This window comes from Corvus cornix, chromosome 7 (assembly GCF_000738735.6).
Source record: "Corvus cornix cornix isolate S_Up_H32 chromosome 7, ASM73873v5, whole genome shotgun sequence".
In the NCBI taxonomy this organism is placed as follows: domain Eukaryota; kingdom Metazoa; phylum Chordata; class Aves; order Passeriformes; family Corvidae; genus Corvus; species Corvus cornix.
The window spans coordinates 9,392,714-9,419,641 of record NC_046337.1 but is presented as its reverse complement, the minus strand read 5'-3'; the positions used below and the strand labels follow the sequence as shown (position 1 = coordinate 9,419,641).

Genomic DNA, 26,928 nt, shown 5'->3' with positions numbered 1-26,928 from the left:
GTGTGGTCCCACGACCTCCGAAGCCTCCGTCCTCTCCAGAGGAGGTGCTTCCAAAGCCTCCCTCCCCCAAGGGACACAGCAGCCAACAGCATTTTAGTTTTAATGAATCCTTTCAACTCCTCTCCGGGTCAAGTTCTTAAAAACACCTAATTTAGGCGACTTTTAGGAAAGCGGAATTAAAGGGAAATGAAGCAGCCATCAGTGCAACAAAGGTAATACCACACAGGGCAGCGCTTGGCTATTCCCAGTTACTCATTTACTGCACCAGCCAGGACAATTACCCAGCTCGTTTTGTTTTCACACATCTCCGTAGTGCAACGAAGGCTGCGGAACACCAGACGTAGGAAACGAGCTCGGGCTCTCCCCAGCAGCTTCAATTTCCCGGTGTGGCCGGAGAGCTTCTGTTTGGCAGAGGCCACGGCGCTGCCGACACCTTCGTGCCGCGGGCTGCGGCCACGGCCACACCGGGCTGCCCACCCCTGCCCGGGCAGCGCTCCGACTTACCCGTTCCCTCTTTCCTCTGCTTGTGTTTTCCTTCTGTTAATTCATTTTTTTCTCTAATTTTTTCCATTTCCCCCTTTTTTTCTTTTTGTTTTCCTGGTTTTTTTCCCTCTTTATTTCCTTTTTTTTTCTGGTTTTCTTTTGCCCTTTTTTAAACTTCCTTCCCATGCCCTTTTTTATTTACCTTTTTTCTTTTACCTTTGGGGGGGGGAGGCCCTCTTTTGTACCTTTCTCCCCCCACCACCATTGTTTTCATTTTTTAGCTTTCCTCTCCTGCGTTTACCTCCCTCCCTCCCTCCCTCCGCCGCCTCCGCCCCGACCGAGCCGCCGCAACGCCGGAGGGAGCAGCGGGCAAAGCCAAGCCGAGCCCGGCGCCACCTGCGCGGTGTCCGGGCGGCCCCCGCCGCTCAGGCTGGTCCCTCATCCCGGCTCGGGGGTGTCCCCGCGGTGCCGACCCCACTCACCTGGCGGCTCCCGGGCCCTCCCTCCCTCCTTCCCGCCGGCTCCCGCGGCGCCGCCTCCCGCCGGGGCGGCCCCGGGCGCTGCCACGTCTGCCCGGGCACGGCGCCCGCCCCCGCAGCGGCATCTGCATCTGCATCTGCCCGGCTCGGGCCGGTCCCACCCGTGCCCGGGACACGCCGGTTCCCGCAGCGCCGAGACCCCGCAGCGCCGAGCGTGGGAAACCGAGATCATGAGGGGTTGGGAGCAGATTGCCACTAAATCTGCAGTTCTCGGGAGTCTGACAAAGTAAGTGAATAAATAAGCAAATTCTCAGCTGCTCGAGGAAACGCTGGCCATGGGGAAAGGGGGCTCTGATTCCACACAGGAGCGGCTGCAGCGACGTTTCAGTAGAACTCGATCCAGTCTGACTTCCCAGCCCTGAGCTTCCAAGAAATCCTGTGACCCTGCACAGGCAAAGCTCCATCTGAATTAAAGACACGAGTTTTTGATAGTCTCAATATAAAGAGGATCAAATCTAGAGCCAGTCACCCTTCCTTAGAGCCCACATGTATTTAATTTACTTCCAAAATGAGTTAGAGCCGTTTTCATTTTCAAAAAGGATCCATACAAGACATCCATGTAATCCAGTGAACCTGTTTTGATTTTCCTGCAGAGGCAAAGTGTAAACACGCCTTTACTCTTGCATAGAAACACCAAATTTCTGAGAGTCACAGAAAAGGAAAGCAAGAGCTCAGAGAAGACAGATAAGTTCTCAAAGGAGGATGAAGCCTGAAGAAATCACAGAATGGCTGGGGTTCAAAGGGACCTTAAAGACCACCTCATTCCAACCACCCGGCTTTGGGCAGACACACCTTTCACTAGGTTGCTCAAAGCCCTGTGCAACCTGACCTTGAACGCTTCCAGGGATGGGGCATCCACAGCTTCTCTGGGCAACCTGTTCCAGTGCCTCACCACCCTCACAGTATAGAATTTCTTCCCAGTATCTAATCTAAACCTGCTCTCTTTCTCTTTGAAGCCATTCCCCTTTGCCCTGTCACTACACGCTCTTGTCAATAGTCTCTCTCCATGTTTCTTTTAAGCTCCCTTCCGGTGCTGGAAGGCTGCAATTAGGTCACCCCTAAGCCTCTTCCAGGCTGAACAATCCCAATTCTATGGATATCTCCCCAGGATATCTCATTCCTGGAATATTTCAGAAGCTCTCTTACACTCCCTTCTCTTTATGAATACCAGGGAACAGGTTCAGCCAGATTCTCCCATCATAAGGGCCAGTGACAAATCTGAATATTTTGGATTTGTTGCAGAACTGGTGAAGAGTCACTAATTCCCTGAGGACCAAGCCCTGTAGCCTGCCTGCAGGCACTTCTGTGCCCCCCCACATACGTGCACACCAGGCAAGGGCTAAAGAAGTTTCTTGGGCCAGCTGCTACTGCCACTTGCTGCTGCTGAACGTTCCTTATTCTCCCTCGTTATGCTGAGTAACTTAGCTCTACAGGGAATAAAAGGGGGGAAAAATGAAACTAAGAGTTTAAATTGTTTTCTCAAAGTCCAGTTCTTGAGTGCTTTCAGGGCTAGAAAAGGACACTGCGAATTACACAGACCAGCTGGAATTCTCTCCCTCAAGTTACGTCAGTCCTGGGGACTACCAGATGGAACCATCCAAAACCTGGCGTATTGGACATCCTGAACTGCAATTTGAGAAGACTTTTGATGGTCCATGTGGTGTCACTCAGTGGAAATTGCTCCAGGGAATGGAGTCTGGAAATGTGTTTGAGAGTGAAGAGGGTGACAAAAGGTTATTTGGGATGGAACAGGTATGGGAACAATAGAGGTGTCAAAGATATAAACGTGGCCTCCAGAAACAGGGAAAGCAGCAGCGTAGAGGTTGGTCAGCGAGAGAGGATGTGAATTTGAAACATCCGTAAGTCTGAGCCATCCTGTGAAATGTGGAAAGGATTGATTCTTAATAGGATGGATATTCTCACCTACCAAATCATCTTCTTCAGCTGCCAGACATACACATCTTACAACACAGCAATGTGCAATTTCCATGTACACACACAGCACAGTCTGTGCATAAACTACCCAGTTTAGCTAATCACACCACTTAATGACCTACAAACCCTAGACTGACAGTAAAATGGGCTGTGACACGTAGAGTACGTTCTCAGACCAAATGAAGAGACGATCTTTTTCAAGTTCACTCACAGCTGCAAACTGTAAAATACTTTGCCTTTAAAATGGATTTTTATCTGGTGTTGTTCTGTGTGTGTAATAGCAGTTATCAACGTAATACCTGAGCATTACTACAAACACCACTCGTTACAATTCCTTAAAATGGATTTTCAGGCAACAACTCTGTGACAGCCAATACTGCCAAAGTGCATTTCCACACCCTCTGTGGGGACTCACGCTGTCCTTACAGCTCATTTTCAAGTACCTGCAACATCCATCACTCTAGCTATGTGTTTGACTTGGAGACTGATCAATCATCCTTTTTGCTTCCTCTAAGGTAACAGATGTTGTCCTAAAGAAAATCCCCCTTTAAGAGTCCTGGTTTGCAGGAAAAGATCACTTTGTCCCACTGGTACCCCTGCACTTCCTTATCTGTCTGAGCTGTATCTTCCTTAGGCTGTTCTGTCTATAATTAGCTTTACAACAAAGATGATTTCAGGAATGGCAAGAGAAATGGAAGAAAACATAGGATTTGAGAGAAAACAAACAAGTCATCCTTTCAGCTTCTGATGTCATCCTCTGTTTTGTTCCTGCACATCATGCATGGTTGAGATTACCTCGCAATTACCCTGAACATTCCCAGCACTCGCAGTTGTTGCTTTATAGTCTCTTATGACTCAGTTTATCTTGTGACAAGACCAGTTAAGGACATGCTGCTCCTCAAGAGCTTTCAGAGTATAACACTTACACATTTTGAACAGTCGTTATTCATATTACAACAGAGAAACATTTTTTTATAAATTACACAGCTAAAATAATGGATTCTTTTGGTTTCACTTGGGCCAGGCTAGTGCTTTTGATCTAACAAAAGCTGCTACTTCTGCCTCTGTGAAACGGCACTAATGATCACATCTGACCATGAAAACAAAGATTTTATCTGAATAAAAGTGAAAATGAACAAGTTCAGTAGTACTACTTGTACTTCTATAGCTGCTGAGAAGGTATCACCTCTTCTATATGAAGGCAACTACGTACAAGCTACTGCCAAGGCACTGATCTACCTAGTGAGATGTCAGCACAAAGCCTGGTCTGGGACTAGGCACCACATTTCTAGCCAAGAGGCCTGGAACACACAGCCATGGCCCAATGAAATCACACAAACAGCGATCACGTAGCAACATGCCTTGGATCTCCTGTGGAAGACATGCAGAGCTGCCCAGGGAGATGGACTCTGAGTGGAAAAAACAAGTGACTTGGTTTTGACCAGCAAACATCCAAAAGTGAGTTTAAATAACATAGGTAGGAACTGGATTCCATGATTTCTGCATGAAGTGCATGGCTGCTGACACTGGCAAAGTGATATAGGCTGGCCAGACTGCAAAAGACCCGTGCACACATTTTAAAATGGAACCTCACCAAATCATCCTATTTAATCTCTGCCAGTGACTTGTACATGTATGCATTCGAAGCAGATGGTGCAGCAGGGATGTCAGGAACCTGAAGACCAGCCCTGGTGTGAAAGGGGAGGGACGCTGCAAAGGAGGCAACTCACCTGAGCAACCAGGGCAGAGCTGTTGGCTTCAGAAAAGACAGCATAGATGGGCTCCTTTTTAACCCCCTGTTCCGGTGAACAGCTCTCTTCATGAAACTCCATGTCTTGACAACTAAAGCAGACAAAAAAGCAAACAATATTCTACAGAAGACTATCTTCTGTTGATTTGGCAAGTGCCATGCAGAAGATAACCAACAAACGGGATACTTTTTGAGACTACCTCCCTAAGCCAACACACCTCCAAATCATAAACTGCTGTCTATCCCGATGCCACAAAATAGTTTACCCTGTGCACTGCAAGAAAAATATTAATTTCAGAGAGTTATTTTTAATGCTTCTAAATAAACAAATAACCAATTATTTTAACAGAAAACTGTTTCCTTCTCCTAGCAGAAAATAAAAGCAAGCTAATTTAAATGGACTATTTTTCTCACTCAGCACAAAATGTAGGTTCTGATAATTCTTTTCAATATCAAAATGTTGAAAAAGTCTTTTCAGTATCACTTTACTCTTTGACAGTATTGATCATGTAAGTCAATAAGCAGACGTGATCAGCTTTGATTTCTTATTTCCACCACATAATTAAAACAAATGAAAATCAGTATAACTAATGTAAGCGAACATTAAGGACAAGCAGGGTGGCTGAGTACACGCACACTACGTCATCACACATTGCACAGTCAGAGTGCACCCACAACTTAAACCTGTTAAACATGAAACCATTAAAAGCAGTTACTATGCTGGCTGGATGTTAACACACCACATGAAGTTTATAAGGTATTTTAAAAAGGCAACACCATAACTTGCACACTGGAGTAAGATTGAAACCAAGAGCTGTGTTCACACCCTGCTCCAGGGGCACACAAAGGCACTCGGAGGCAGCAGAGCCTCCCACGGCTCAGAGGGACTGAGCAGGGGCATTTTCTACAGCCAGTTTCAGTCTGTGCAGTCAGTGACCACCCCGGGCTGTGCGTGGCCACCCCTGCCAGGGCTGCTGTCCCTGGCTAAGACGAGAGCAAACACGAGTGCCCTCCTCTGCTATGGCCAAATCCAGCCAGCTGAGCCAACCTCCTCAGCAGGGTGCAGGCTAAGGCCAGATGAGAAGCTCCTCTCACGCAGCCACCACTGCCCCGAGGAGGTTCCCCGAGGTGGCTGGTGGATGCCCAGGTAGTGGCCCTGCTGCACCCACCGGGTGAGGGGCTGGTGACATCCCAGACCCACCAGCTCTTCCTGCCACGCTCATCTGATCACAGCTCCAGTCTTCACATCCTGCTTCACTAAGTTTTTTTCTCTTTAAAAGGTATTGTGCCACTTTTAACACCTTCTTACATAAAACTTGTTCTTACATGAAGTAAAATCACCAGAGCCAAGCATTTCACAAAAGTCAAGTATTTACCAGGAGGGACCCTACCAAAAGATTCAGGGAAACATTATGCCTTATACACATGAACAAATAAAAGGCAAGAAAACTGAATTATCAGTAATTAATGCTACAGGGCATATTTCTGGTTTTGTAGGTGCATAAATGCTACGATCCTCAGTATTTTTTTTTAAGTATTTACTTTAACAATAGAAAAATCTATGTAACAAATACTCCATATACTACACGCTACAAAACGATGCAGTGCACACATGGCATACTGTTATCCAACACACTTGAAATCTTGAGTAATCATGTTCACCTTCCTTACAACTGAGATTAAAACAAAGTTCTGATTCTCATTTATGTGAGGAGCTGCTGGCACTGAACAAATTCACTCCAGCACAAACAAAAATCACAAAAGGAAAGCTGGTCTAACACTAGGTGTTTCTATTAAAGTGATTCCAGTGCAATCTTCTCAGACAACCAGATTAAAGTTAAGGTCAGATTTTCTGTTTTCTATAATCAAAGCAAGCAAGGAGATCCAAAGGAGAAGAAAACCCAAATGAGTTGTGTGCGTTTCAAATAAAATATTGAAATATTTCATTTAATTGTTGAAAAGTATCCACTTCAGTTCTTGCACAATATGTATCTTTACATGCCTTCATCTGTCTCATTAAGAAAGCAGATTTTGTTTGAAATTATCTAACATGAAAAATACTGCTAAGTCTATTCATAAAACAGTATTCTATATTTTTATTTTTCAAACAGCAAGTGACCACATTTAAAATGCATCATTTGCAAATATAAATTATCAAACTATTAGTTTAATTAAAAATAAAGCAAAAACATAACTTCCCTTAGTATCACAATACATAGAAGGGTATTATAAACCCAAAAAGACTAAGTTAACCATAAGAAAACAATAACGTCAAAAGTGATGAAACTCATTAAGTCACTTAATGAATAAATCAGTCCTAAGAATACAATACCATTCACCATGATTATGTAAAAAAAGAGCAAACTTTCATTGTATTATACAGATAAAACAATCCAATCCTTCATGCCACATTTTGTAAACCATGATATAAATTACACTCACAGTCAAATGAACAGGAAGAGTAACTCCCAAAATATTTTAAGTTGCTTTTAGGGCAGAAATAAAGGCAGAAATAGAATCATTTAAAATATATCAAGTTTAACCAAAAAAATTTCATTTGGTCAAGCCTGCTATCCAAATAGTTTTGTTCCCTGCAAAACTATTTTTGTCTTTTTTTGAATTATGAAATTTAAATGTTTCTTTTACATATTAAATGTAAGTCATGTGTTGAGCTACATTAAATCCTTTTATACTTTTATCATTTTGGCCTTGAGACCCAAACATCTTCCACTGACCTACACACACACACACACACACACACACACTCACTCTCTCCTTGGTATCAGGAAATTCCTCATTTCACAGGAATAATGAAAGACTCACATACTGATTTCTGTCAGAAACATAAGGAATATGCAAATTCATACTTTCCAGGTTCCCATAAAACCATCTCTCACCTTTATATACAAACTTCAACTGATGGAATTCAGGTTACGGCCTTTTGTCTGATAATAAAGGGACGGAATAGATGTTGTAGGATAAAGAAATACTGTATAATGATTGAAATAAACCTATTATCCTAAATTATCTATACAAATTCTCTTTTTTTTTTATTAACTGAAATACAAAGAAGGCATACTGACTTCAGGAGAATAGCACTATATGAGAAATTCACTGTAACAGTGTTTCACTATATATCATCAGGTTTTTCATAACACAATTTCTTCTGTACACGAGATTTTGTACTAATTTCTCTGCCTTCAAATCCATTACATTTTCTGATCCAATTCAGCACTACATAGTATGCCTTCAAAATAAAAGGAAGTCACTTGCTTTATTGAATACCAAGTTCCCTTCCAGACAGTATTAAAGAAAGACAAGACTACACAGACGAAGTCCAGTATAATTCATTTCTGACAATGAAAATTTCAACCCCTCATACTGTTGCAAAATTCCTCCTACTGAAATGTCTACAATAATAATAATTATAATAATAATTATAATAATAAAAAGCATACATTACATATAAAAGATACCAGTGTACTAAAAGTGACAGAAGTGGACTAGCAAATCCTTCAAAGCACATATTATATAAATGACTAGCATTTAAAAACATTTCTTTTTCTATAAAATGTAGGTCATATACATTTATAAATTGGGGGAGAGGTTCTAAAGCAGTGATGACTGTTCAAATAGATATGCTGCTCTGTACAGTCTAATACCTATTCAATTCAAACTATAAGTTTGACATCTAGTTTATCAGAATAAACCCATCTCATCATCTCATAGCTCATAATTTGAAAAATATGCAACACAAAGGAAGAGGTGACTCAAAAGTTCACTGTTTATCTGCATATGAAATAAGAAGAGAACTACTCCTTTCTATGGGTGGCCCAAGTCTCATCAGTTCAATATCCGGACTTAAAGACTCCAAATTTATGTAGAGGAACTGGCAGGAATCAGCACAGAAGCAGAATAGTATCTCTGATCCTTTAGAGACACAGCTATTCAGCCTTAGCAGTCTTCCTCCTCTTGCAGAAGTGCAGCCAAGCCATTCATTTCTCACTCAAAGTGGATGAAGCCATAGATCTAAAGACTGTCCTCTCTGTGACTGAAATTGTGCTCTGTAAACAATGTTATATATTCCAGCAGGAGGACATCTGAATTTATTTATTAAAAAAATGATTAAGAATATTCATTAACTCAAACAAGGCTATTAACTCCCAAAGGTATTTTTGGAACTTATCCTTATGCTACTTGTCAAGTTAGCACTGTCATGTATTATTGCTTACAAACAGTACATCATCATATGCCTTCTAACAGAGCAGTACTGTGATCAGTTCATATTTACAGGCTTTTCTGTTTGTTTTTAAACAAGCTATAAAAACATTACATACTTTACAGACAATACAAATACTCAAGTCAAACAAATGGAATGCATAACAATAAGAAACGTCATAAAGGAAGACTGACGTAAGTCCTTGATTGTCAAGACACATTTATATTTATATATAAACTCTAGCTGTGCAGAATCAAAGATTCAATCATAGGTACATCCTTATTTGATAAATCATATTTACAGCATGATATTGCATAAAAAAATAAAATAATGTTGTTTACACAATATTACCTTTCCATCCATTGGATTAAGGAAAGCAAGAAACAACTCTTAGAAATGTCTGCTTGCCTCAGTTTGTGTTTCCTACCAAAAGATGTAATTTTAAAAAGGAAACAGAAGGTTTTGTATGTTGAGTAGAGCAAAAGCGACTATAAATTTATTTCCCTGACACAATGCAAATTGAACAGAAGTTTAAATTTCAAATTAAAGACATGTCTTTTCATTAGCAGTAATACTTTCTTAGTGCTTGTCCTTTGCAAAGTGAGTTTCAGCTAAATGCATTACATGCCTAACATAAACATGCATTACCGTAAGTCCAATGAACTTTCAAAGTTACAAGGCTTCATTTTAGTAAAACAGTTAACTCTAGGAAACTGTAACATTATTCATTTGCTTCAGTACCAACCATGTAATTTGAAAGTTCACATGTGTACTGGTACCGACTGCATAAACGTATTTCTGCCTGTCAACATTTCCAAACGGATTCCCAGGACTATGAGGATTTTCCCTGCGATTCGTAATGGTATTAAAACAAGCAAAGAAAGAAGAATGAAAATCAAAGCTCTCAAAGCCAAGAAAATTTAGTTAGCAAATATACATACATAATGTAATCCAATGCTGCAAAATTCAGAGTGAATTCATCCAAATATTCTGGTTCATTTCAAATAGCTACTACATATGATACGAATACTACAAAAATATTCTGATCAAGCATGGAATATAACGTATCTGTTCAGGTGGAAAGTTTCATAGGAGAACATGAATACTTCGGAATAAATTCCAAAAGTTACAGTAGAACCCAAATAATTCGCAGCAATGCCTTAAAAATCCTTTACAAATTACAATTTTGAAAATAGTGAAGAAGCAGGCAACAAAAGCAAGGATGTCACATCACAAAATGTACTTTGTTCATTTATTTTGACAACTGCAATTTAGTTTGCAATACTCCTTCTACCTCCCAGTATACTAATATAGATGCTGTAGTATACTTGGGTGAAGTAGTACAGTATTATTGTGTGAGACCTTGCTACAGTACTTTTAGACCATTGCAGAGAGGTGGGAAGGGACCATGAGGGATGTAGAAACCTGTCAGATGCTCTGTTTAGAGGTCAGCGAATTAGCAAGATTTTACTGTACTTCTCAATTAACAATGAAAAGCTCCCATCATCCAAAAAAACCTGACAAGTACAATATAAAAATAATACAAGTGTTATTTCACATGAATACTTTCTTGTCCTATTTTCTTCTTGAAACACAATTTTCCTAAAGACAACACTAGGAGACACAAGATCATAAACATGGTTCTTTTATCATCCAATTTAAATTGTTTATGTTGTTATTCGTAAACCAACATACAGTAATACACATGGTTAATCCTTCTCCCCAAAACTTGTCATTTATGATTAATTCATTCTCAAATCAAATGAAGAAAATGTAAATGCCTATTAGTATACCATTACAAGCTGATTCCTTCATTGTCTGTAATATTAATGGTAAAACATATCAAAAGATTCATGCTAAAAGGGACACTGTCAAGTAATTTAGGACCAAAATATGGCCTATTAATAAGTGCATGTATATATATATATATGTATTGTGTATATATATATATATATAGAGAGAGAGAGAGAGAGAGAGCTTGGTAATAAATGTCATCAATTTCCTCTTTTTCAAAATTATCATTGCTCTATCACTAGTAGATATCCCCAAAAATTCCACCTTACACACACACACACATCCGGTGCTTGCATGACCTTTCGGTAAGAATGCCTGCTGTTAGCTCAGGGGAATCTCCAGCTCACCCCAGCCTTATGCTGACAGCACAAGAACAGAACAGACAACCAAAGCTGCTTTTTTCCAGACATACATAGAAAACTAACAAAAATGACCAGATCAACATGAAGAGTGTGCATCTGCAGCAGATTAAAAGTAGCAAAACGTGAGCAGTGAAAAAGGTTATTAAATAATGCCATTATTAAACAAGCAAGAGCTTTTTACAGAGTTAAACCTCCCAGAACTACATAAACACTTATTCCAGAATAAAAGGGGATGTAGTCAGGAAATCACAGCAGTATATTTGGCTAACTCCTCCAGTGCAGAAAGCTTCAAGCATCAGCAGATCAACTACTCACACCACTGCTTTAATTGTCCACGTGGAAGAACCCTACAAGACAGTCCCTGTGGCTTAGACGGGACTTCACAGCCTGTCCTAAGGCACAGAGTGCAGCTGGAATGGCTCAGCAGCAGGCTAGGGAATGAGCTGTGATGTAAGGAATAGCAGTTCCTCTGGCAATCCCCATTTGGCTGTGGGGAAGAGCAAGTTCCTTCACTCTGTACAGCAGCCTGCTCCCTCACACACCCTCGGAGTGATTCCCAAGCGTGACGATGGCATGGGAGAGTCACTCCCTCTGAGTCCTCATTCACATTCTCACACCAGAGTGTCAATGCAGTAACTTTTTTTAAATAAAGCTGAGTCAGTCCCCTTAGGGAGAAGGAGGCTTCATTCCTCTTACCTCCCTATGGGGCCACAGCAGTGCAGTAACACAGTAATAACCCAGCCTTTTTTTTTTTCCTTTTGTTCCTTGCTATATTTAACAAATAGTACAATTAACCGCCATCTCCTTGCAACTTCAGGGCATAGGAACAAAAGTGCCAACATAGTATTATTCAGGCACCACAAGCTAGGATGTCATGGAAATGAAACACTGAAAACAAAGTATGCCTTCCAAGAGGTGGTTTCCTGGGATATAGGGACCGTTTATGTTATTTCTGTGCAACACAAAATGGAAAGTCAAAAAACCAAACTGACCATAAAGGAAGAAAAACAGAGAGACCGTGAATCAGTTTAAAAATATTCTTTCAAAGAAATTTCTTTACATGTATCATTAATAATCCATAAGGAATTTACTTTTCTCCCTTGATGCCCACTCTTTTTAAGTCATGGCCAAATATTCAGACAAAATTACTCGTAAGTCATAGCATGCTGAAATGCCTTACTGTATTACACACAGGGTCAAAAAATCAAAAGAGCCTACTTTCTTATACAAAAGTATTAAGAAATTAGTTTATATAAACTGTATTCTTGCCAATAGAAGAAGCAGGCTAGGGATAATAAATGCCCTTTCTCCCTCAACTGTACCAAGTGAAGTTAGTGCTGTAGTAGTGCTACCGTAAGGGAAAAGACAAAGTGGGATCAGTTTCCTGGTAATGAAAATTCAGGAAAATATTGCTACCGCTTTGGTAAGAGGTGGGAACTGTTCTAGGTCCTGCTCGAGTCCTTTCTTAAAAGACAGGATATATTTTAGCCCCTTGAAAAGCAGCCTTTTCTCCTACCTGATGGCTTTGTCTGAGAGATACCAGCTGGCAACAGTGCTGTAAAAGCATGGATGCAATCCTATTTAAACAACCACTATATACACACCTACCTCTATGTGTGTGTGTGTGTGTGTGTGTGTTTTTCCCTGGTTAATCAGCCTACATGAGGCCTAAACTGCCTTGAACTACCAGACAGTGTCCCTTTAGGGAAGGTGCAATAGAATGAACATACAGTTCAAAAATCTGAAACTTGTTAACTTAAACTACACAATAGTTAGGCTACTCAAATCTTACCACCTTAAAAATGCACACAGAACTACTTATCGTACCATACTGTATACTTCAAGACAAAGTACTATTCAAAAAAACATATTTGTGGTACAGGGATAAACTTTGCAGTTTATTTATACTGTGAAATGCAAAGAAAACTTCTGATCACTCTCCTAGGCTGCAAAAAGAAATCCCATTCACTAGTATCATTCACCAGTTTGGGTTGGTAAAATTGTAGTGACTTTCACTAAGCAAATACTAAAAAATAGGGAATTTGAATGCCCACTTCTTCAGCTTTCAGGGATACTTCAATAAATTTAATAATTGGGTATTTTTAGCTTCCGTAAAAACTGTTTTATTCTCTGTCTAGAATTTTGACAATTCCAATCTCAAGTATATTGAAAAGAATTACTGGAACTGCTGTATGAGATGAAAATGATGCAACTGTATCAAACCTAAAAATCTAAAAATGGTTTTATTTTTTGATAAATCAAAAACTATAAAGTTGGCTAAGTGCTCTGTGTTAATCGTTATGAGGATGTAGGGTAAAGTACAATTAAGCTTTTAAATCTTGGAATACACAGTTTGTGTAAGCATTTTGCAACTGGGAATGTTGTCTACACAGTATTTTAACTAAAACTTCAAAATCTTGGTTTCTGCATATGAAAAAGTCATTAAAAAGTTACATCTAGATTCAGCTGTACAAAGAAATACACATTACTTCAGGAATGAAGTAAAGGCTTTAGCAGTTAGGCATTTTGCTTAAAAAAGTGTTTGAAGTATTTTAAATTAATTAGACTTTTAAATAGTAGAGTTAGTCTATCAGAATTCACTTTCTTTCCCTCCAAACACAACTCAAGGTAATGCAAAGCAGAAATAAAGGGCACATGGTCTAAAATCATTTTTGAGAGATTGAAGATTTTTCTAGAAAATGCTTTCTTTTAAAGTCGTGTTTGACTTCTGAAACTTACTTGTTTGTTCTGTGTGTTTAGTACACGTTGATTCCCTGCTGAAGAGCAATGACTATGCTGACAAGCTTAGAAATGACAATGTGAATAGTATCAGACAATAAACTGTCCTCCCAAAGCATACAAGGAAACCAGCAAGGAAACAATCATGGGGGAAAGTCTTACCTGGGGATTTTGTTTATTTTAAAATTTCATAGAAGGTAAAATATTTTCTGGATTCAAACAAGTGAATAATAAACTGCCTTTGATAGGGGCACCAACATCAGGCAGTTCAATGACTGATGGCTAACCAAAAAATTAAAAAAAAAAAGAAAAAAGAAAAAAAGAAGCAGTTACTGGTCTTGCTAATATCAGCTTACTTTTGTTTTAACATAGCGCTCTTAAAAGCTGTACAGAACTCCATCTTATACAGAGCAACCCCCTTTTGACAAATGTGTTCTAAAGTGCCGGTATTATTTACAAAGATTTCTTAGCCAAAAGTCTGGCCCGTTGTGGCATCAGGTGAAGAAGTCATCCCAGCTCTGCTATCATTTACATTCACCAAGGGAAATTCTGGGAAATCAGCACTTGTCCCTGGTCCCCGAAGGTTCACCTGTCCATTGGCAGTGCTAAACTGAGATGATATTCCAGCTCTTGTCCCATGGTACTGAGCTCTAAAGGGCTGCTCAAAGGAGCTAATTTGATATGCTTGATGAACAGACTGTGCCTCTGCTTTCTTCTGAGAAGTTACTTGATCCAAGAAGTCCTGTGTAGAGGAGGAAGAAGAATGATTTGCCTCATCACCTGAAAAGGGAAAAGGGTGCTGAGAATCACCAACCATTAGTCCAAAGTGAGACTTGTCTGGAGTTGTTCTTAATGGAGAGTTCATTCCCGACCGAAAGCTATTGACGGGTATAGATGTATAGACCTTCTCCATGGAAGGAAATGCTGGCTGGGTTGTAAGAGTCTGGTTATCAGTCACAAAATTAAGGCTTGGGTTGTTCAAATAGGCATCATTTTGGCTAGTTCTGTCCAAAGCTTGTTGTAAAAACTTTGAATATTCTTGTAACATACTAGCTTTATCTGATGAGGAAGCTTGAGAGCTTGTTCCAACCGTCTCAGATTGGGTCACCTCAGATACTTCAGAGGAGTTGATGGATATACTGGAGGTCACTTCCGTGTCAGCCACACTGAAAGAGATCTCATGCTGCCCATTAGCCTTGTGTGAATAATGATCTAACAGAGTTTGCAGTACCTCATCTGGAATGACATTTTTGTCATGGTTACCTTTAATTTCAACATTCAGTGCCTGTGTGTCTAGTATTGAGGCTGTAGCAGTTTCATCAATGACACTGGCCACAGCTGCCTGTGTTACTGAAGGCTGAGATGCTATGGTACTTACATTCAAGGCATATTCTCGACTGTTGTTACTAGCTGCTTGTAGATACCTCTTTTTCTTTAAAAACTGCATTGCATCATCATAATTAGTGCTGCTGTGTACAGGTTTACTGGGCCCTTCCTGTAATGTGTCAACTTGATCAATGTCAGCATTACCCTCAGAGTCCAGTAAACTTTGCTTATCCACAAGATCAAAGGCATACTTTGAAACCTTGCTGTCTTCATACGTAGATAAAGGTGAAATGGTTTGACTTTGCTCAAGTGGCTGCTTTAGACTCCTCTTGTTGACCTTTTTGAGAACGAGCTTCGGTGGGTGTATTTCTCCAGAATTTGCTTCCTCTAAGTGCGATCCACCGACCGAAGAATGTGGCATCTCAACAGCATATTCTGCTACCATATATTCATCTTTTACTTTAGTACTGGAAGAGTACAAAGGCAAATAGTCATTTTTGTCCTTCTTGTGTTCTGATTTATCTGTACCTTCCTTATCCCCAGATTTTGTTTTCTCTGTTTTCTGCCTTTTCTTCTTTGGCAAGGAGCTGTCTTTCAGAGGCGTAGAGAAACCAGAATCTTCCTCCGATGGCAAAAAGCCAACTTTGGTGGCACTTCTGTTGGGTTTCTTCTCGCGGTTCTCATGGCACATACGTTTGTGTTTCAGCACTCGATCGGTCCTGGAGAAATACTGGAAAAGATGATGGCGGTGATTATTATTATTATTATTATGCAAAAAAATAAATATATTAGCAGAAAGAAAAGAAAGCTTTCATTCTAATGAACTTACTTGATGATTCACCCACTTTACCAATTTCTAATGAAGTGTCAAACAATACCATACAGCCAATGAAATCAAGCACAGCCAGCTGTGACTCTGCTCTGCCTGTGCACCAAGATAGCCCATCTTAACAGGAAAACCATTCATTATAGATTTATTTGTATAAAATGGAGAAAGCCCCATCTGCAATACTGGGGAATTGACTGGTGTTTTGGTTTTCAACCACAAAAGATTTCACCAAGTCTTCTTACCTGCAAACAATATTCACACTGGTAAGGCTTCTCTCCACTGTGAGTTCTTTTGTGCCTTTCCATGTGATACTTCTGAATAAACCTCATACCACATTCATCACAACGAAATGGCTTTTCACCTGATAAAAAACACACAGCAATATTAATCTAAAAGAATAAATCAACGTTTTTCCATAAAACTTATAAAATTACCAGGTCAAATACTACATTCTCTATTAGAAGCAGTAAGAGGATTTAGTCTATTGCTATTGAAAAACAACACAGGGCTTGCTTACATCACTATTTTTTCAATACTCAGCTGTTGATGCCTCAAATTACTTTAAGCTTTTATGCTATAAAAACCCCCCACCTTTAAAACTAAATCCTTACTCCTCTTTCTAATGGAGGTGCAGGTATGTCTTACACATAACAAATTAAGAACTGCAAAGATGGTCTTCCTAAATTGTTGCTACAGTATGCATTTTTTAGGGCAGATGACTGTATAAAAATACCTCAATCCTCTCACCAACTCATTAACACAAACCCATCCCTTCTAGGAGAGAATTAATGCATTTCCAAATTTCAAATATAACATTTTGGAGGGTGCTTTCTATTTTTCCATGTTTTTTCCCTTATCTGCATGTAGAATTGAGATAACTGCTTTGAAAAAGTCCTACTATTTTGGTTGAAATCCAAATTAATTTATTTTTTTAAAAACTGATTTAAAAATATTTTTTAAATTAAGCCAAAAACAAGAACCCTCTGTAGCGAACTGGCGTTTGCATACTTACAGGTTTCTCATTTTGGTTGTTTTGTTTGCTTGTTTTGGGTTTTGGTTTTTTTCTTTACTTCCACAAAATACTTGTTCAGACAATATGCACTGCCCTGAATTCATCTTCAGTTCTGCCCTTATTTTTCCTAACAAAGAAACCCTGTAACAATCCCTTCTGAGCAGGGAGTAACCCTATTTTTATTTCTTTTAACTTCTGCCTTACATCTTCCCTCTGATATTTTTTTCTAGGTTTCTCTGACAAAACCTAAAAATTCCAAGTGCATTGAAAAGTTAGTTTTGCTTTTATAGAAGTTCACTATTATTTACTAGGACTCACCCTGAACAACAGTGATCTCTCCTCTTAGTATTTACTGTGAAATCATTTAGACTGATATAGAGGTCAGGGATTGCCTTGGCAGCATCTGTCAAGACTCTCTTTGTTCTGGATACTGCACTGCATTGATTTTTGGGATATAAACCATTTATGTCTTGTTTCCAGAAATATGCAGACTATTGCTATTTTCTGAGGCAGTTTTATTTTTACTAATTATGTTATGAACGATTAAATTACCAACAATTAATTTTTAAAATTTAAAACTTTCAATTAATAGATTTTATTATTTAAAATGTTGTCAGAATGTGTATTTTCCATTTAGAATAGAGAAATTTATCCACATCCTTCTGCAAATGGGAATACAGTACCTTAAAATAAGGTTCCAGTATTTATAGAAACTAGAATGGAAAATATCTGTATCGCCCACACATGTGCTCCTAGTCAGATCATTAATGCCCAGAGTTCCAACTTCCTTAATTCCAAGCAATTTCTAAATCTCTCTCTTTGTAAGCCTATGTCCTATTTCCAATTATTAATTCTTACCTCTCCATGTGGCTTCTCAGCCAATCCTTTTCTTGGATGAAATTATTCCAATTTATTCTCTCCTAAATCAAATTATCTCCTCTCCTCAGATCTCTCAGCTTCCATCAGTTCTTTTTCTACAGGCTCACAACCTCAGCATCCTACCTCTTCTTTCACTTGAGTTAGAGAACTTCACCATTTCTTGCTTATTAATAAGCACCATAAAATTTTGCTTTTTTATCAACATCCCCTGTAACTCCTAACACCTATCATACCATTCTCTCTCATACTGCCTATAAGCAAATCCTCCTCTCTGGCCTATTTCTTAACTTTCAAACTCCAGTTTCATTCTTCATGTTCTCTTTATTTGTTAGGCACCTTCACAACTACGGTGCTTTACTCCCAGCAAGCCTGTTGAGACTTTCTGAATTAAATTCCAACCCTTGCCTTCCATTTTCAGGAAGCTGAGGCAAGACATTTAGACCTCATTGTTCTTGTTTAATATACAGGAACTCTTCCATTCCTGAAGACTACTACTTAGTCCTTGCTACTTACTGTTTTCTTTCCCTTTGCTCCACTATTCTACTTTGTGGTTTTTTTAATTGCCCCTTCAAACAACTCTCCTTACATTGTCTCAAAGCTTGCTCTCATGCTACCTTACTTTTTTTTTTTTTTTAAGAGAATAGAGTGGCTGTTTGGGTTGAAAACTATCCTGAGCCTTAAAGCAAGATAGCTGAGTCTTGTTCTGGCCTTGAAAGGCCCTCTAAGGAACCATCCTGCAATCCCAAGAAATGCAGAACACTTCATTAATACACTTACCTGCAGCCTTACACTCATTTCTGTAAATGAATGGACACAGAGTTCCTTATCATTTTCCTGCTCAAGCTGGCTATTTGCTGGCAGAAGACTCCCCAGCTACCTATTCCCATTTCAAGGCTTAAACAGGGCCAAACAAGGGTCTGTAGTTTTTTGGTGTATTACAACCACCAGCTATTTTGGAGACTTTCAGGGCACATATAAATGCACTGCTGGCCATGCCTTAACAGGGAGAAAAATCTGGGGACACTGTCCTGGAGTTACTCAGCACAATACAGAAAATGGTATTTTTCAGTAGAATTCCAGAACACTCTGAAAGTAAGATTAAGAAAAACTTTGTGAAACTGATACCATACTTAATTATGGCTTTAATCTTCATATGAAAGATAATATTAGAAAAAGATTAAAAATTAATATGAAGATAGGCTTCCAATAATAATTTCATCCTAGCAGAAGCCCAAAACTTCAGATGCCTTCCGCAATTTTGTTGTACTTTTCAAACAGGATCTATTGCAAATGGAGGAGATCATTAATAACAGCCTTTTGCTAATGCAGGGAGAATCCAGGACACATTTTTCTGAAATGTCTCGCTGAGTGGGAAAGAATCAGTTGTATAAAAAAAAAGGTCAAAATTTAAAAATACAATACAACAATCAATGCATTATTTATGAAAACAGCTCATGTGTTGCGTCTATGTTGGCAATCTATTAAAACCAAGCAATAGAACTACTCATCAAATGTACTACAAATACTATGTGTACAAAGGCTGTAACAATTATAAACCCAGGCATTTTAAAGTCTAAACAGACAAAAAACAGATTATAAAATACCAAAGAAGGCAATAAAAAACCAGCATGACTGAAGAATAAGAAGGCACTTGAATTGTTAGCCCCAATGGTGTTCTATTTTTTTTAATGTAATCTTAGTTTTTGTGTTTAAAATGGAAAGTAGGGTGGCTTACACAATTAGGACACATGAATGCATGAGTGGGTAAGGTATATAGAAACATCTCTAAGTAAAAAGTAAGCAGACATATTTAGAAAAAAAAAAAAAAGAACATTCAGCATCTTCTTCAACCTCATAAACTGAAAATATTTGCGCACCAGTGACTCTTTCCTCTCTTGCAACTAAAATAGCAATTTTCTGTATCATTAGGGACAAGTTTAGCAGCAGGGCTCCAACACTGCTGCCCTCCTCTACATACAATTATTAGCAAATTTTGTATTAATGCAATGTCTGCTTTTAGATGCAACTGTTTAATTATTTATACAGAATAAGGGTGTTCACTGATTGCTTCCTAACTCCCTCGCAATATTTCCTTTGAAGGAGTGGTTCAGAGAGCCAAAGTCAAATCAGACTGGAACTAGCTGGGACACCTGTAAACTGGGGGCTTGTAACAGGCATAAAATGGGGCTTCTACCTGCTACTACTCTCCTTGACTGGCTTAAAATAAACTGGAGAATTTGATAAACATCATTAAAAGAGTAAGAGATTTCTTGTTCCTCATCAGTATTTTGAACACTGTACAAAAGCTGGTGCTAAAAGTGATCATTCATAGAGATAAAAATGCAAAATAAAAAGAAAAAAAGTACTGAATAAAGTTAAGAAATGTTTTTAAAAGAGAATGAGTAATATAAACAGATCTTTACTGTCATCAAAGTGTAACACAGACTCACTGCTCACCCTCTCGTTAGAGAAGCAACTTGAAAATTCAGCTTTTCTCGATGGGTTTAGTTATGCAGCCCTGAACAACAGAGTAACTACACAAACAGCTAAGGCCCAGCAGTGAACACTCATATAGAGGTGAAAGCACAGACAGGTATGCAGAGTGCCAATTAGCTACACTATAACTGGGTGAAGCCAAAAATTAAACACTAGTTAAATTCTTGTTAACTAAACAGCCTTCAGAAAAAATTTTGCCACTTCTGGAAGCTGGGTTTTACGTATTTTCTCCTAATCATTACTAGCTGTCACCTAGGAAAACATCCATGATTCAACAATTTAAACACAAGCACCGCCTTCTCTTTTCTGAGAAACAACCAAACTGTACTTATAAAGGAGGAAAACACAGTTATCTTTAAAAAGTCAGATAACAACATGGTTAATTAGTTAAATGGCACCTTTTTCTCTGCTAAACAAAGACTAGCATATGTAAGAACTGGCATAAAAACCTACAATCCCACCACATCCACCCCCTCCCTCCAAAGTTTACAATCGACAGAATTCCCATTAGAGCTAGAAGCTAAATTTTAAAAGATAATTAAATCAATTGACAAAATATTTGCAGTCAAGTGTTAATTAACAATATTGCCCAGACTCTCATTTTCAAAGCCACGTACAGGGAATAACCCTCATTTGAAAAAAAAAAAAAAAGAAAAATCTTCTAAAAAATGTGAAGACTGCACTTAAATTTCTGCCTTTTTTGGGGGGGTTGGGGGACAGATAGATGGAAGAGACTGAATGAGCATTCTTTTCAAGAATAAGTATCTACACAAAGTGGAGGCAGCATGGTTCACCAATTCAGAGCCAGAGGAAAGACCCGGAGCAGAACAAAGACACTGGACAGAAGAATGGAAGACTCTTCTGTGGCTGACTGGCTGAAGGAAACCTACTTAGTCTGGACTCATGGCAACCTAGGATACAAAAATCCCATAAACAACAGGGCATTTGTGCATGGAACTCCCTGTACACTGCTCTGAAAATTCATTTTGCAGAGTTTTTTCTCCCTCTCGACCCTTACACATGCACACACTGCACTGCGTGTTAGTAGCTTTCATATCCATTTAAATGCTACAGCCAAGAAACACTGTGCACATTCACCAGCTCTGCTTTTCTGAAAAAGAGGCTGAGAAATTGGCATCTAGTCCAAAAGGGACCATATTACAAAATATTTAAAGAGGGATTGAAAGGCCATGCACCAAAATGCCAAAAACCCAGTGAAACCAAACCTGTTAAAGAATGTGGTTCTGTGTGGTGCAATAAGATTTAAAAAAATAAACATATATAAACTTTAACTCTCTTTGGCTTAAAGCTTCGGGCCTTATTTGACCTATATTGCATATTTTTAAACTAAGATTCTTATTTTTAGAACAGTTCTGAACTAATCCTAAAAGAAGAAAAGAAGTGAAAAGAAAAGCTGATACTAATACCTTTGGGGTTAGGCATTTTGGCCATTTTAGTCCTGGCACTTTTCCACCAAATTCCAAAACAAACAAACAGACAAACAAACAAATAAATCTATGGAAATGCAATTTGGAAGTCCCTCTTGTCTGAATTAACTTGATACAACAAAAGACAGAACTGCTTAATGAACTTTGACTTTTATGAATGCACAAACTTCAGGATTTGCAGCTCTGGGGTTATTTATAGAGAACTACTTTCAGATCTGCTTACTGGAGTTCATACTCATTTTACAGCCAAAGAAAAGTGCAACAAGTTGAAAGCACAAAACTAGTTTCTTTTGAAAGTTTTATAACTTTATAACATGTGTTAAATTAAAACAAACTACAGCAGGGTTTTAGGCTGCATATTTATTACCAGAAACCTTGCCTGAGTGGGGAAACAGTTTTTAAGCACGCCAGTAAAGATACTCAAGGCACTATACTCACCAGTATGAATCTTCTCATGCCTCTGTAGCAGGTACTTCTGTATGAAACGCATGTCGCACTGACTGCACTGAAATGGTTTTTCACCTTGAACAATATAATTCCACATCCATAAGTTAATAACTACACACTGTTGTTTCTGATAACTATTTTCGAGGAATATTAAAATGTCTATTAAGAAAACCAGCATCTGAGCGAATTCCAAAAATACCCTGACACCAAAAAACATTTGCCTTACTACGTATATGAACTGCAGAGTTCTCTCCATGATCCTAAGAGTCACATTAAGACTAGCACGGAAGAGTGATCTGGAATGGCTGTAATTTCCTCATGAGCAAGATCAATCAGGATGCTGGCACAGACTGCATTCAGGATACTGGCAAGCTATTATAACAGTAAGTACCTTTTTCACTTCTCCGAACAGAGAGATACCTCATCAGGCAAATAAGCAGCCGCAGCACATTTTACAAAGGGGTCAATTTTTGGCACTTAGGCTACAAGTCAACCCATTACTTTCTGATAAAGAAAGAAAAGAAACCTTGTAAACAGTTAGCTCTTCAGTTTATTAAATATATGTCGATTTATTTTTTCTGATATTCTTTTGACACTTTGGTGCATGGAATCTCTAAGCTTAGATGCCAAGTTAGCTACACTCTTAAAACTGAAATTCGCATAGAGCTGAAAACATTTTTAACAAAAGTAAACAACTCTTTATATAGTAGAAAAGACAAATTTGAAGTCAAGCAGTACCTGTATGAATGAAGACATGTCTCTGTAAATGGTAGTTGGTTCTAAAGGCAGCATTGCAATGCTCACAAACATGAGATTTGTGGGTTTTCAGACCAAGTGATCCATCCTCATTTATTGTAAGGATCTATTTTAAAAAGAGTAAAATTTGTTCTCACACTACCCTCTAAAGATGTCTTATTAACTACAAAAAAAAAAAAACATTAATTTTTTCGATGCAGAAAACGCAAATATTTCAGGTAAAACAATACTAATTTCTACAAAACTATGCGTTAAGCTTCTAACACACATTTCCAATTGCAGTCCAATCCAACTTGTGTCTCGTAGTGCATTAAGAGATACTTCAACAGGACAGAGACAAAAGCAGCTCATGGAAAATCAGCTCAGAGCTTCCCTAGGCACAGCTGAGTCACTTTATACGCTACTGTTTATTTTGTCCGTCTGTTGGAAAGGATACAAAGTAATCAAACCACTTCTGGGCACTAAACCATGGATAATCATATTTTAAAGCAAAAGCGAGAAGTTATATTCTTTTTTTCAAATCACAACTCTAAATGTTTGCTAAAAGTCATTAAAGCTTAACCAGAATAGTCATAAATATTATCTACATCTATATAATACCAATAGTCTCAAAGGCGAAATTGTATTTTAAAAACCAAAATCTCAAAGCCAAACAACCAAGAGAATAGTATTATTCTTCTCCCCTTTCAGGTTTTTCACTCAATAAAGTATTGCTCACTTAATACACATATTAAAGCATCTCCTTGATGACTTCAACTTGCCACACTCAATTGCTTTGCTGTCAAACAAAGCCACTATTTTCATATAAAGTTAAAAAACCTTAAATTTAAAAAAATGCACCACATCTACCTTACTCAATAAAGCTAATCACAGGTTTCCTCTAATTTAATAATCAAAAAGAATAAAATAAAAAAATAATAATCAAAAAGAATAAAAATAGAAAACTAAGCCAAAACTCAAAATCTCTTCTATCTCTGGCAAGAGAATAAGAAAACCACTAAACAAATTACATTTACAAAAGTCTTCCTTAACTGCAAACAAAACTATAAAGAAGAGCTTAAGGAACCTTAAATAATACAGTTTAGTCCCTTGTTATTAACAAAAAATAAAAGTATGCTGGGAAAACACATCTGCAATTTGATTAGCTACAGCGTTTTAGGTTTTATGATAATGACAGTGATGAGAAAGAGAGAGTCAATAACTGAAACAGTATCTCCGAAATAGTAGCAAATGCTGTAGGATCTACTTAATTTTTAATTCTACTGCATCAAAACAAGAGTGAAAGTCTCAGACTAACAAATTCTTGTGCATTCACTCTGAAGGACAAGCACATTCATACGTTTGTAAGATTGGTGTGTTACAGCTCCAGTCACAGATAGAGACAATTATAAAGACTCTGCTCTGTAACATTACCCAGCTGATGAAGCCAACTGCGTCTTTAAAATAAATTTAAATACATGTTATGAAATGTTTTTCATATATTATATTGAAATTTTAAAATAACTGTGCAGAAAATACACTTAATTTCATGGTTATCCTAAACCTGGGCTCTTCTACTTAACCTACTCCTTGTACCACCTCTTAAATGACGAGAGTTAACTTTGTCAGAGCAGCTTCCCTACTAAAAGCAACAAAGAAGCTTGTGCGTGTGTGTGTGAGCGTGCGTGTGTGTCCGCGTGTGCACGTGTGTGTGTGCGGGGAAGAGGGAAAAGGAGACAGGAGTCACCATACCTAATGACTTCTTCATTATCTGATTACTGCATTGATAGAAAATAGAATTTATAACGTTTCAGAATGTTAACTGACTTCCCTTTGTCAGAGTTCCAGCTGCTGTTTGGATGGAAAATCAACCCCATTACTCTGGAAATACTGAAACTGCAGTAGGCTCTCACCTAGGTCAATCCTTCAGCTTTTTCTACTCTGCCTTTCTACTCTGACAGGTCTGAAACAGGGGAAGAGAGACTGAAAAAGAACCTGTTTAACAATTCTCCTGATCATTTTTCAATCTTTTGTCATCTCAAAAGACTAACCCTGGCAGATTGGGAGATAAAAAGGAAGCATGCAAGTACACGTCTGTAGAAAGAGGGGCACACGCCTCTTCTACCTTGCCATGTTTCCATGGAAGTGATCTCTGGATGTACTCAACCTAGACCTCCTTTTTCTCTCAAAGGGAGAAGTGAGAAAAAAATGCACAGCATTTGGAACTTGCTTCCACACCCAATCTGAAGCAATTTCTCAGCTTTCCAAGAATACTACAGGTGCAGCCCTATTTGACAGTGCTTTAAGGAGGACTGGAGGGTCCTGCTCCCAGGGCAACAAAAAGGAGGTTTGGGAGATTTTCTTTGTATTGTGGCGAGTCTTCCTTTGATGTACAGTCTGGGTTGATTTCTGAGTAGGTTTATTTTAATGCTGCTGTGTGATAACATATAACTGATTTATTTCTATCAGAGCAGCCTGCATATGTTCTATTTTAAGTCTGAAGATTAATACTGACTTGGGGAATTACTAGAAGATATAACACTGCTACCTCATGAGGTGAAATGATTCTGGTTTTATCTGAAGTGCTTCTCAACAGAAGAAAATTGTTTTCAGACATACAGGGATACATACTCCTCATGAATGGATCTACAAAACAAATTTTTAAGTAACAAACCAGCAGCTAGGGTAAGAATCTTTTGATATAAATAAATACATATATGAAGATGATTATGACCACAGGAATTTTCCCTAGCAGTAAATTATTTTATATATATTAGTAAACTTTTTAGAATTTTCAAAACTACCATTTTAGATTTCTTTTTTAAAACTTTTCACTATTATGCATGAAGCATATAAAAGTATCAGGCTCACAGAAAAGCACAACTATTATTAGATAGATACAGAGTAATGATTTATAAATGGTCTACAAAGCTACTGACTCATAATTTAAAAAAAAAATATTTGGAGAGAGAACTGCCTGGAGAGACAGATGTTAAAATATGTCAAGAGTTCATGTTGCTAAAAAGAGTTCAAAGAAAAACACTGTTATATCAGTTTTGTTTTGGGTCTCTGGTGAACTTCAGAACTGCATCTTTACTGAGCAAACAAACAATTTCCAGCCTAACTAGTTCAAATGCTAATGAAATTAGTCATAGTCAACCAAATCTTCAGGTCCTTTTAATCTTGGTTTTGCCAAATCAATGTCTTACTTTTGCTGGTGAACGCTGTTTTCTTTTCTTCTTTTTCTGCAAATCTACTGGCTCTCGTATTTGTTTTTTGTCTCGTTTCTGTTGTTCAGATGCATCAGTAAAGGTAATTTCTTGCTTTACACTGATCTGTTAAGATACCAAGTGCCAGTTTCAGGTAAGGTTCTCACTACAGAAAAGCAATTTTCAATTTTAGAAGATGACAAACTGCTGAAACAGAAAACCTTTTCCTAAGGGAATTATCTTCTGGCTTCACTCTTTCAGAAATTTAAGTGAAAGAATTAATATGTATCTTAAATAAAAAGGGCACAGTTAATTTCCTCAGTAACATTTTGATGTATCCTTTCATTCATCTCCCAAGGTCTTTTTTCCTGACCTGTAGTGATTTTGAGATCAGTTCATATGTTAAAATCACTTCCATCTGTAAAACCATCCAGTTTTTCATACCTATCTTACTTTAGTCCGTGCTGTTGTCAAGGCAAGATTTAACGGAATAGTTTATTATATATTTAAGACAGAAGTATTTTTTAAGAAAAAAAAAAAAAAGACCACTTCTAATGAAGTTTTTGAAAAAAAAATTTTAAAAATCTCGATCTAATGTGAACTTTAATAAAGACCATGATACTCTTACATTTTTCTAACACCTGAGCCACCTGATCTACAGCTAACAGAGTAGTGTTTTAACAGTGCTGTGTTTCTGAAGATTATTCTTCGTGTGTAAGGCTATCT

General features: G+C 38.2%; 2 protein-coding genes across 6 annotated transcripts in view; both read right to left on the bottom strand.

Moving 5' to 3' along the window:
• Positions 1–1,018, bottom strand: part of SLC12A8 (solute carrier family 12 member 8) — a 50,459-nt gene extending 49,441 nt beyond the window's left edge. For both annotated transcript variants that reach the window (XM_039555488.1, XM_039555489.1), the window contains exon 1: positions 966–1,018. The gene's annotated coding sequence lies outside the window, so the exon portion shown is untranslated. The remainder of the gene's footprint in view (positions 1–965) is intronic.
• A 5,620-nt stretch (positions 1,019–6,638) lies between these two features.
• ZNF148 (zinc finger protein 148) overlaps positions 6,639–26,928 on the bottom strand; it is a 42,086-nt gene continuing 21,796 nt past the window's right edge. For 2 of the 4 annotated variants that reach the window (XM_039554970.1, XM_010407079.4), the window contains exons 3-7: positions 26,203–26,328; positions 22,997–23,120; positions 22,250–22,333; positions 16,219–16,337; positions 6,639–15,877 (exon numbers count right to left, since the gene is read on the bottom strand). In XM_039554970.1, coding sequence (XP_039410904.1) covers positions 14,288–15,877; positions 16,219–16,337; positions 22,250–22,333; positions 22,997–23,120; positions 26,203–26,328 — 2,043 coding nt within the window. In that variant the 3' untranslated portion in view covers positions 6,639–14,287. The remainder of the gene's footprint in view (positions 15,878–16,218; positions 16,338–22,249; positions 22,334–22,996; positions 23,121–26,202; positions 26,329–26,928) is intronic. The other 2 variants (XM_039554971.1, XM_039554972.1) reach the window with 2 other exon arrangements.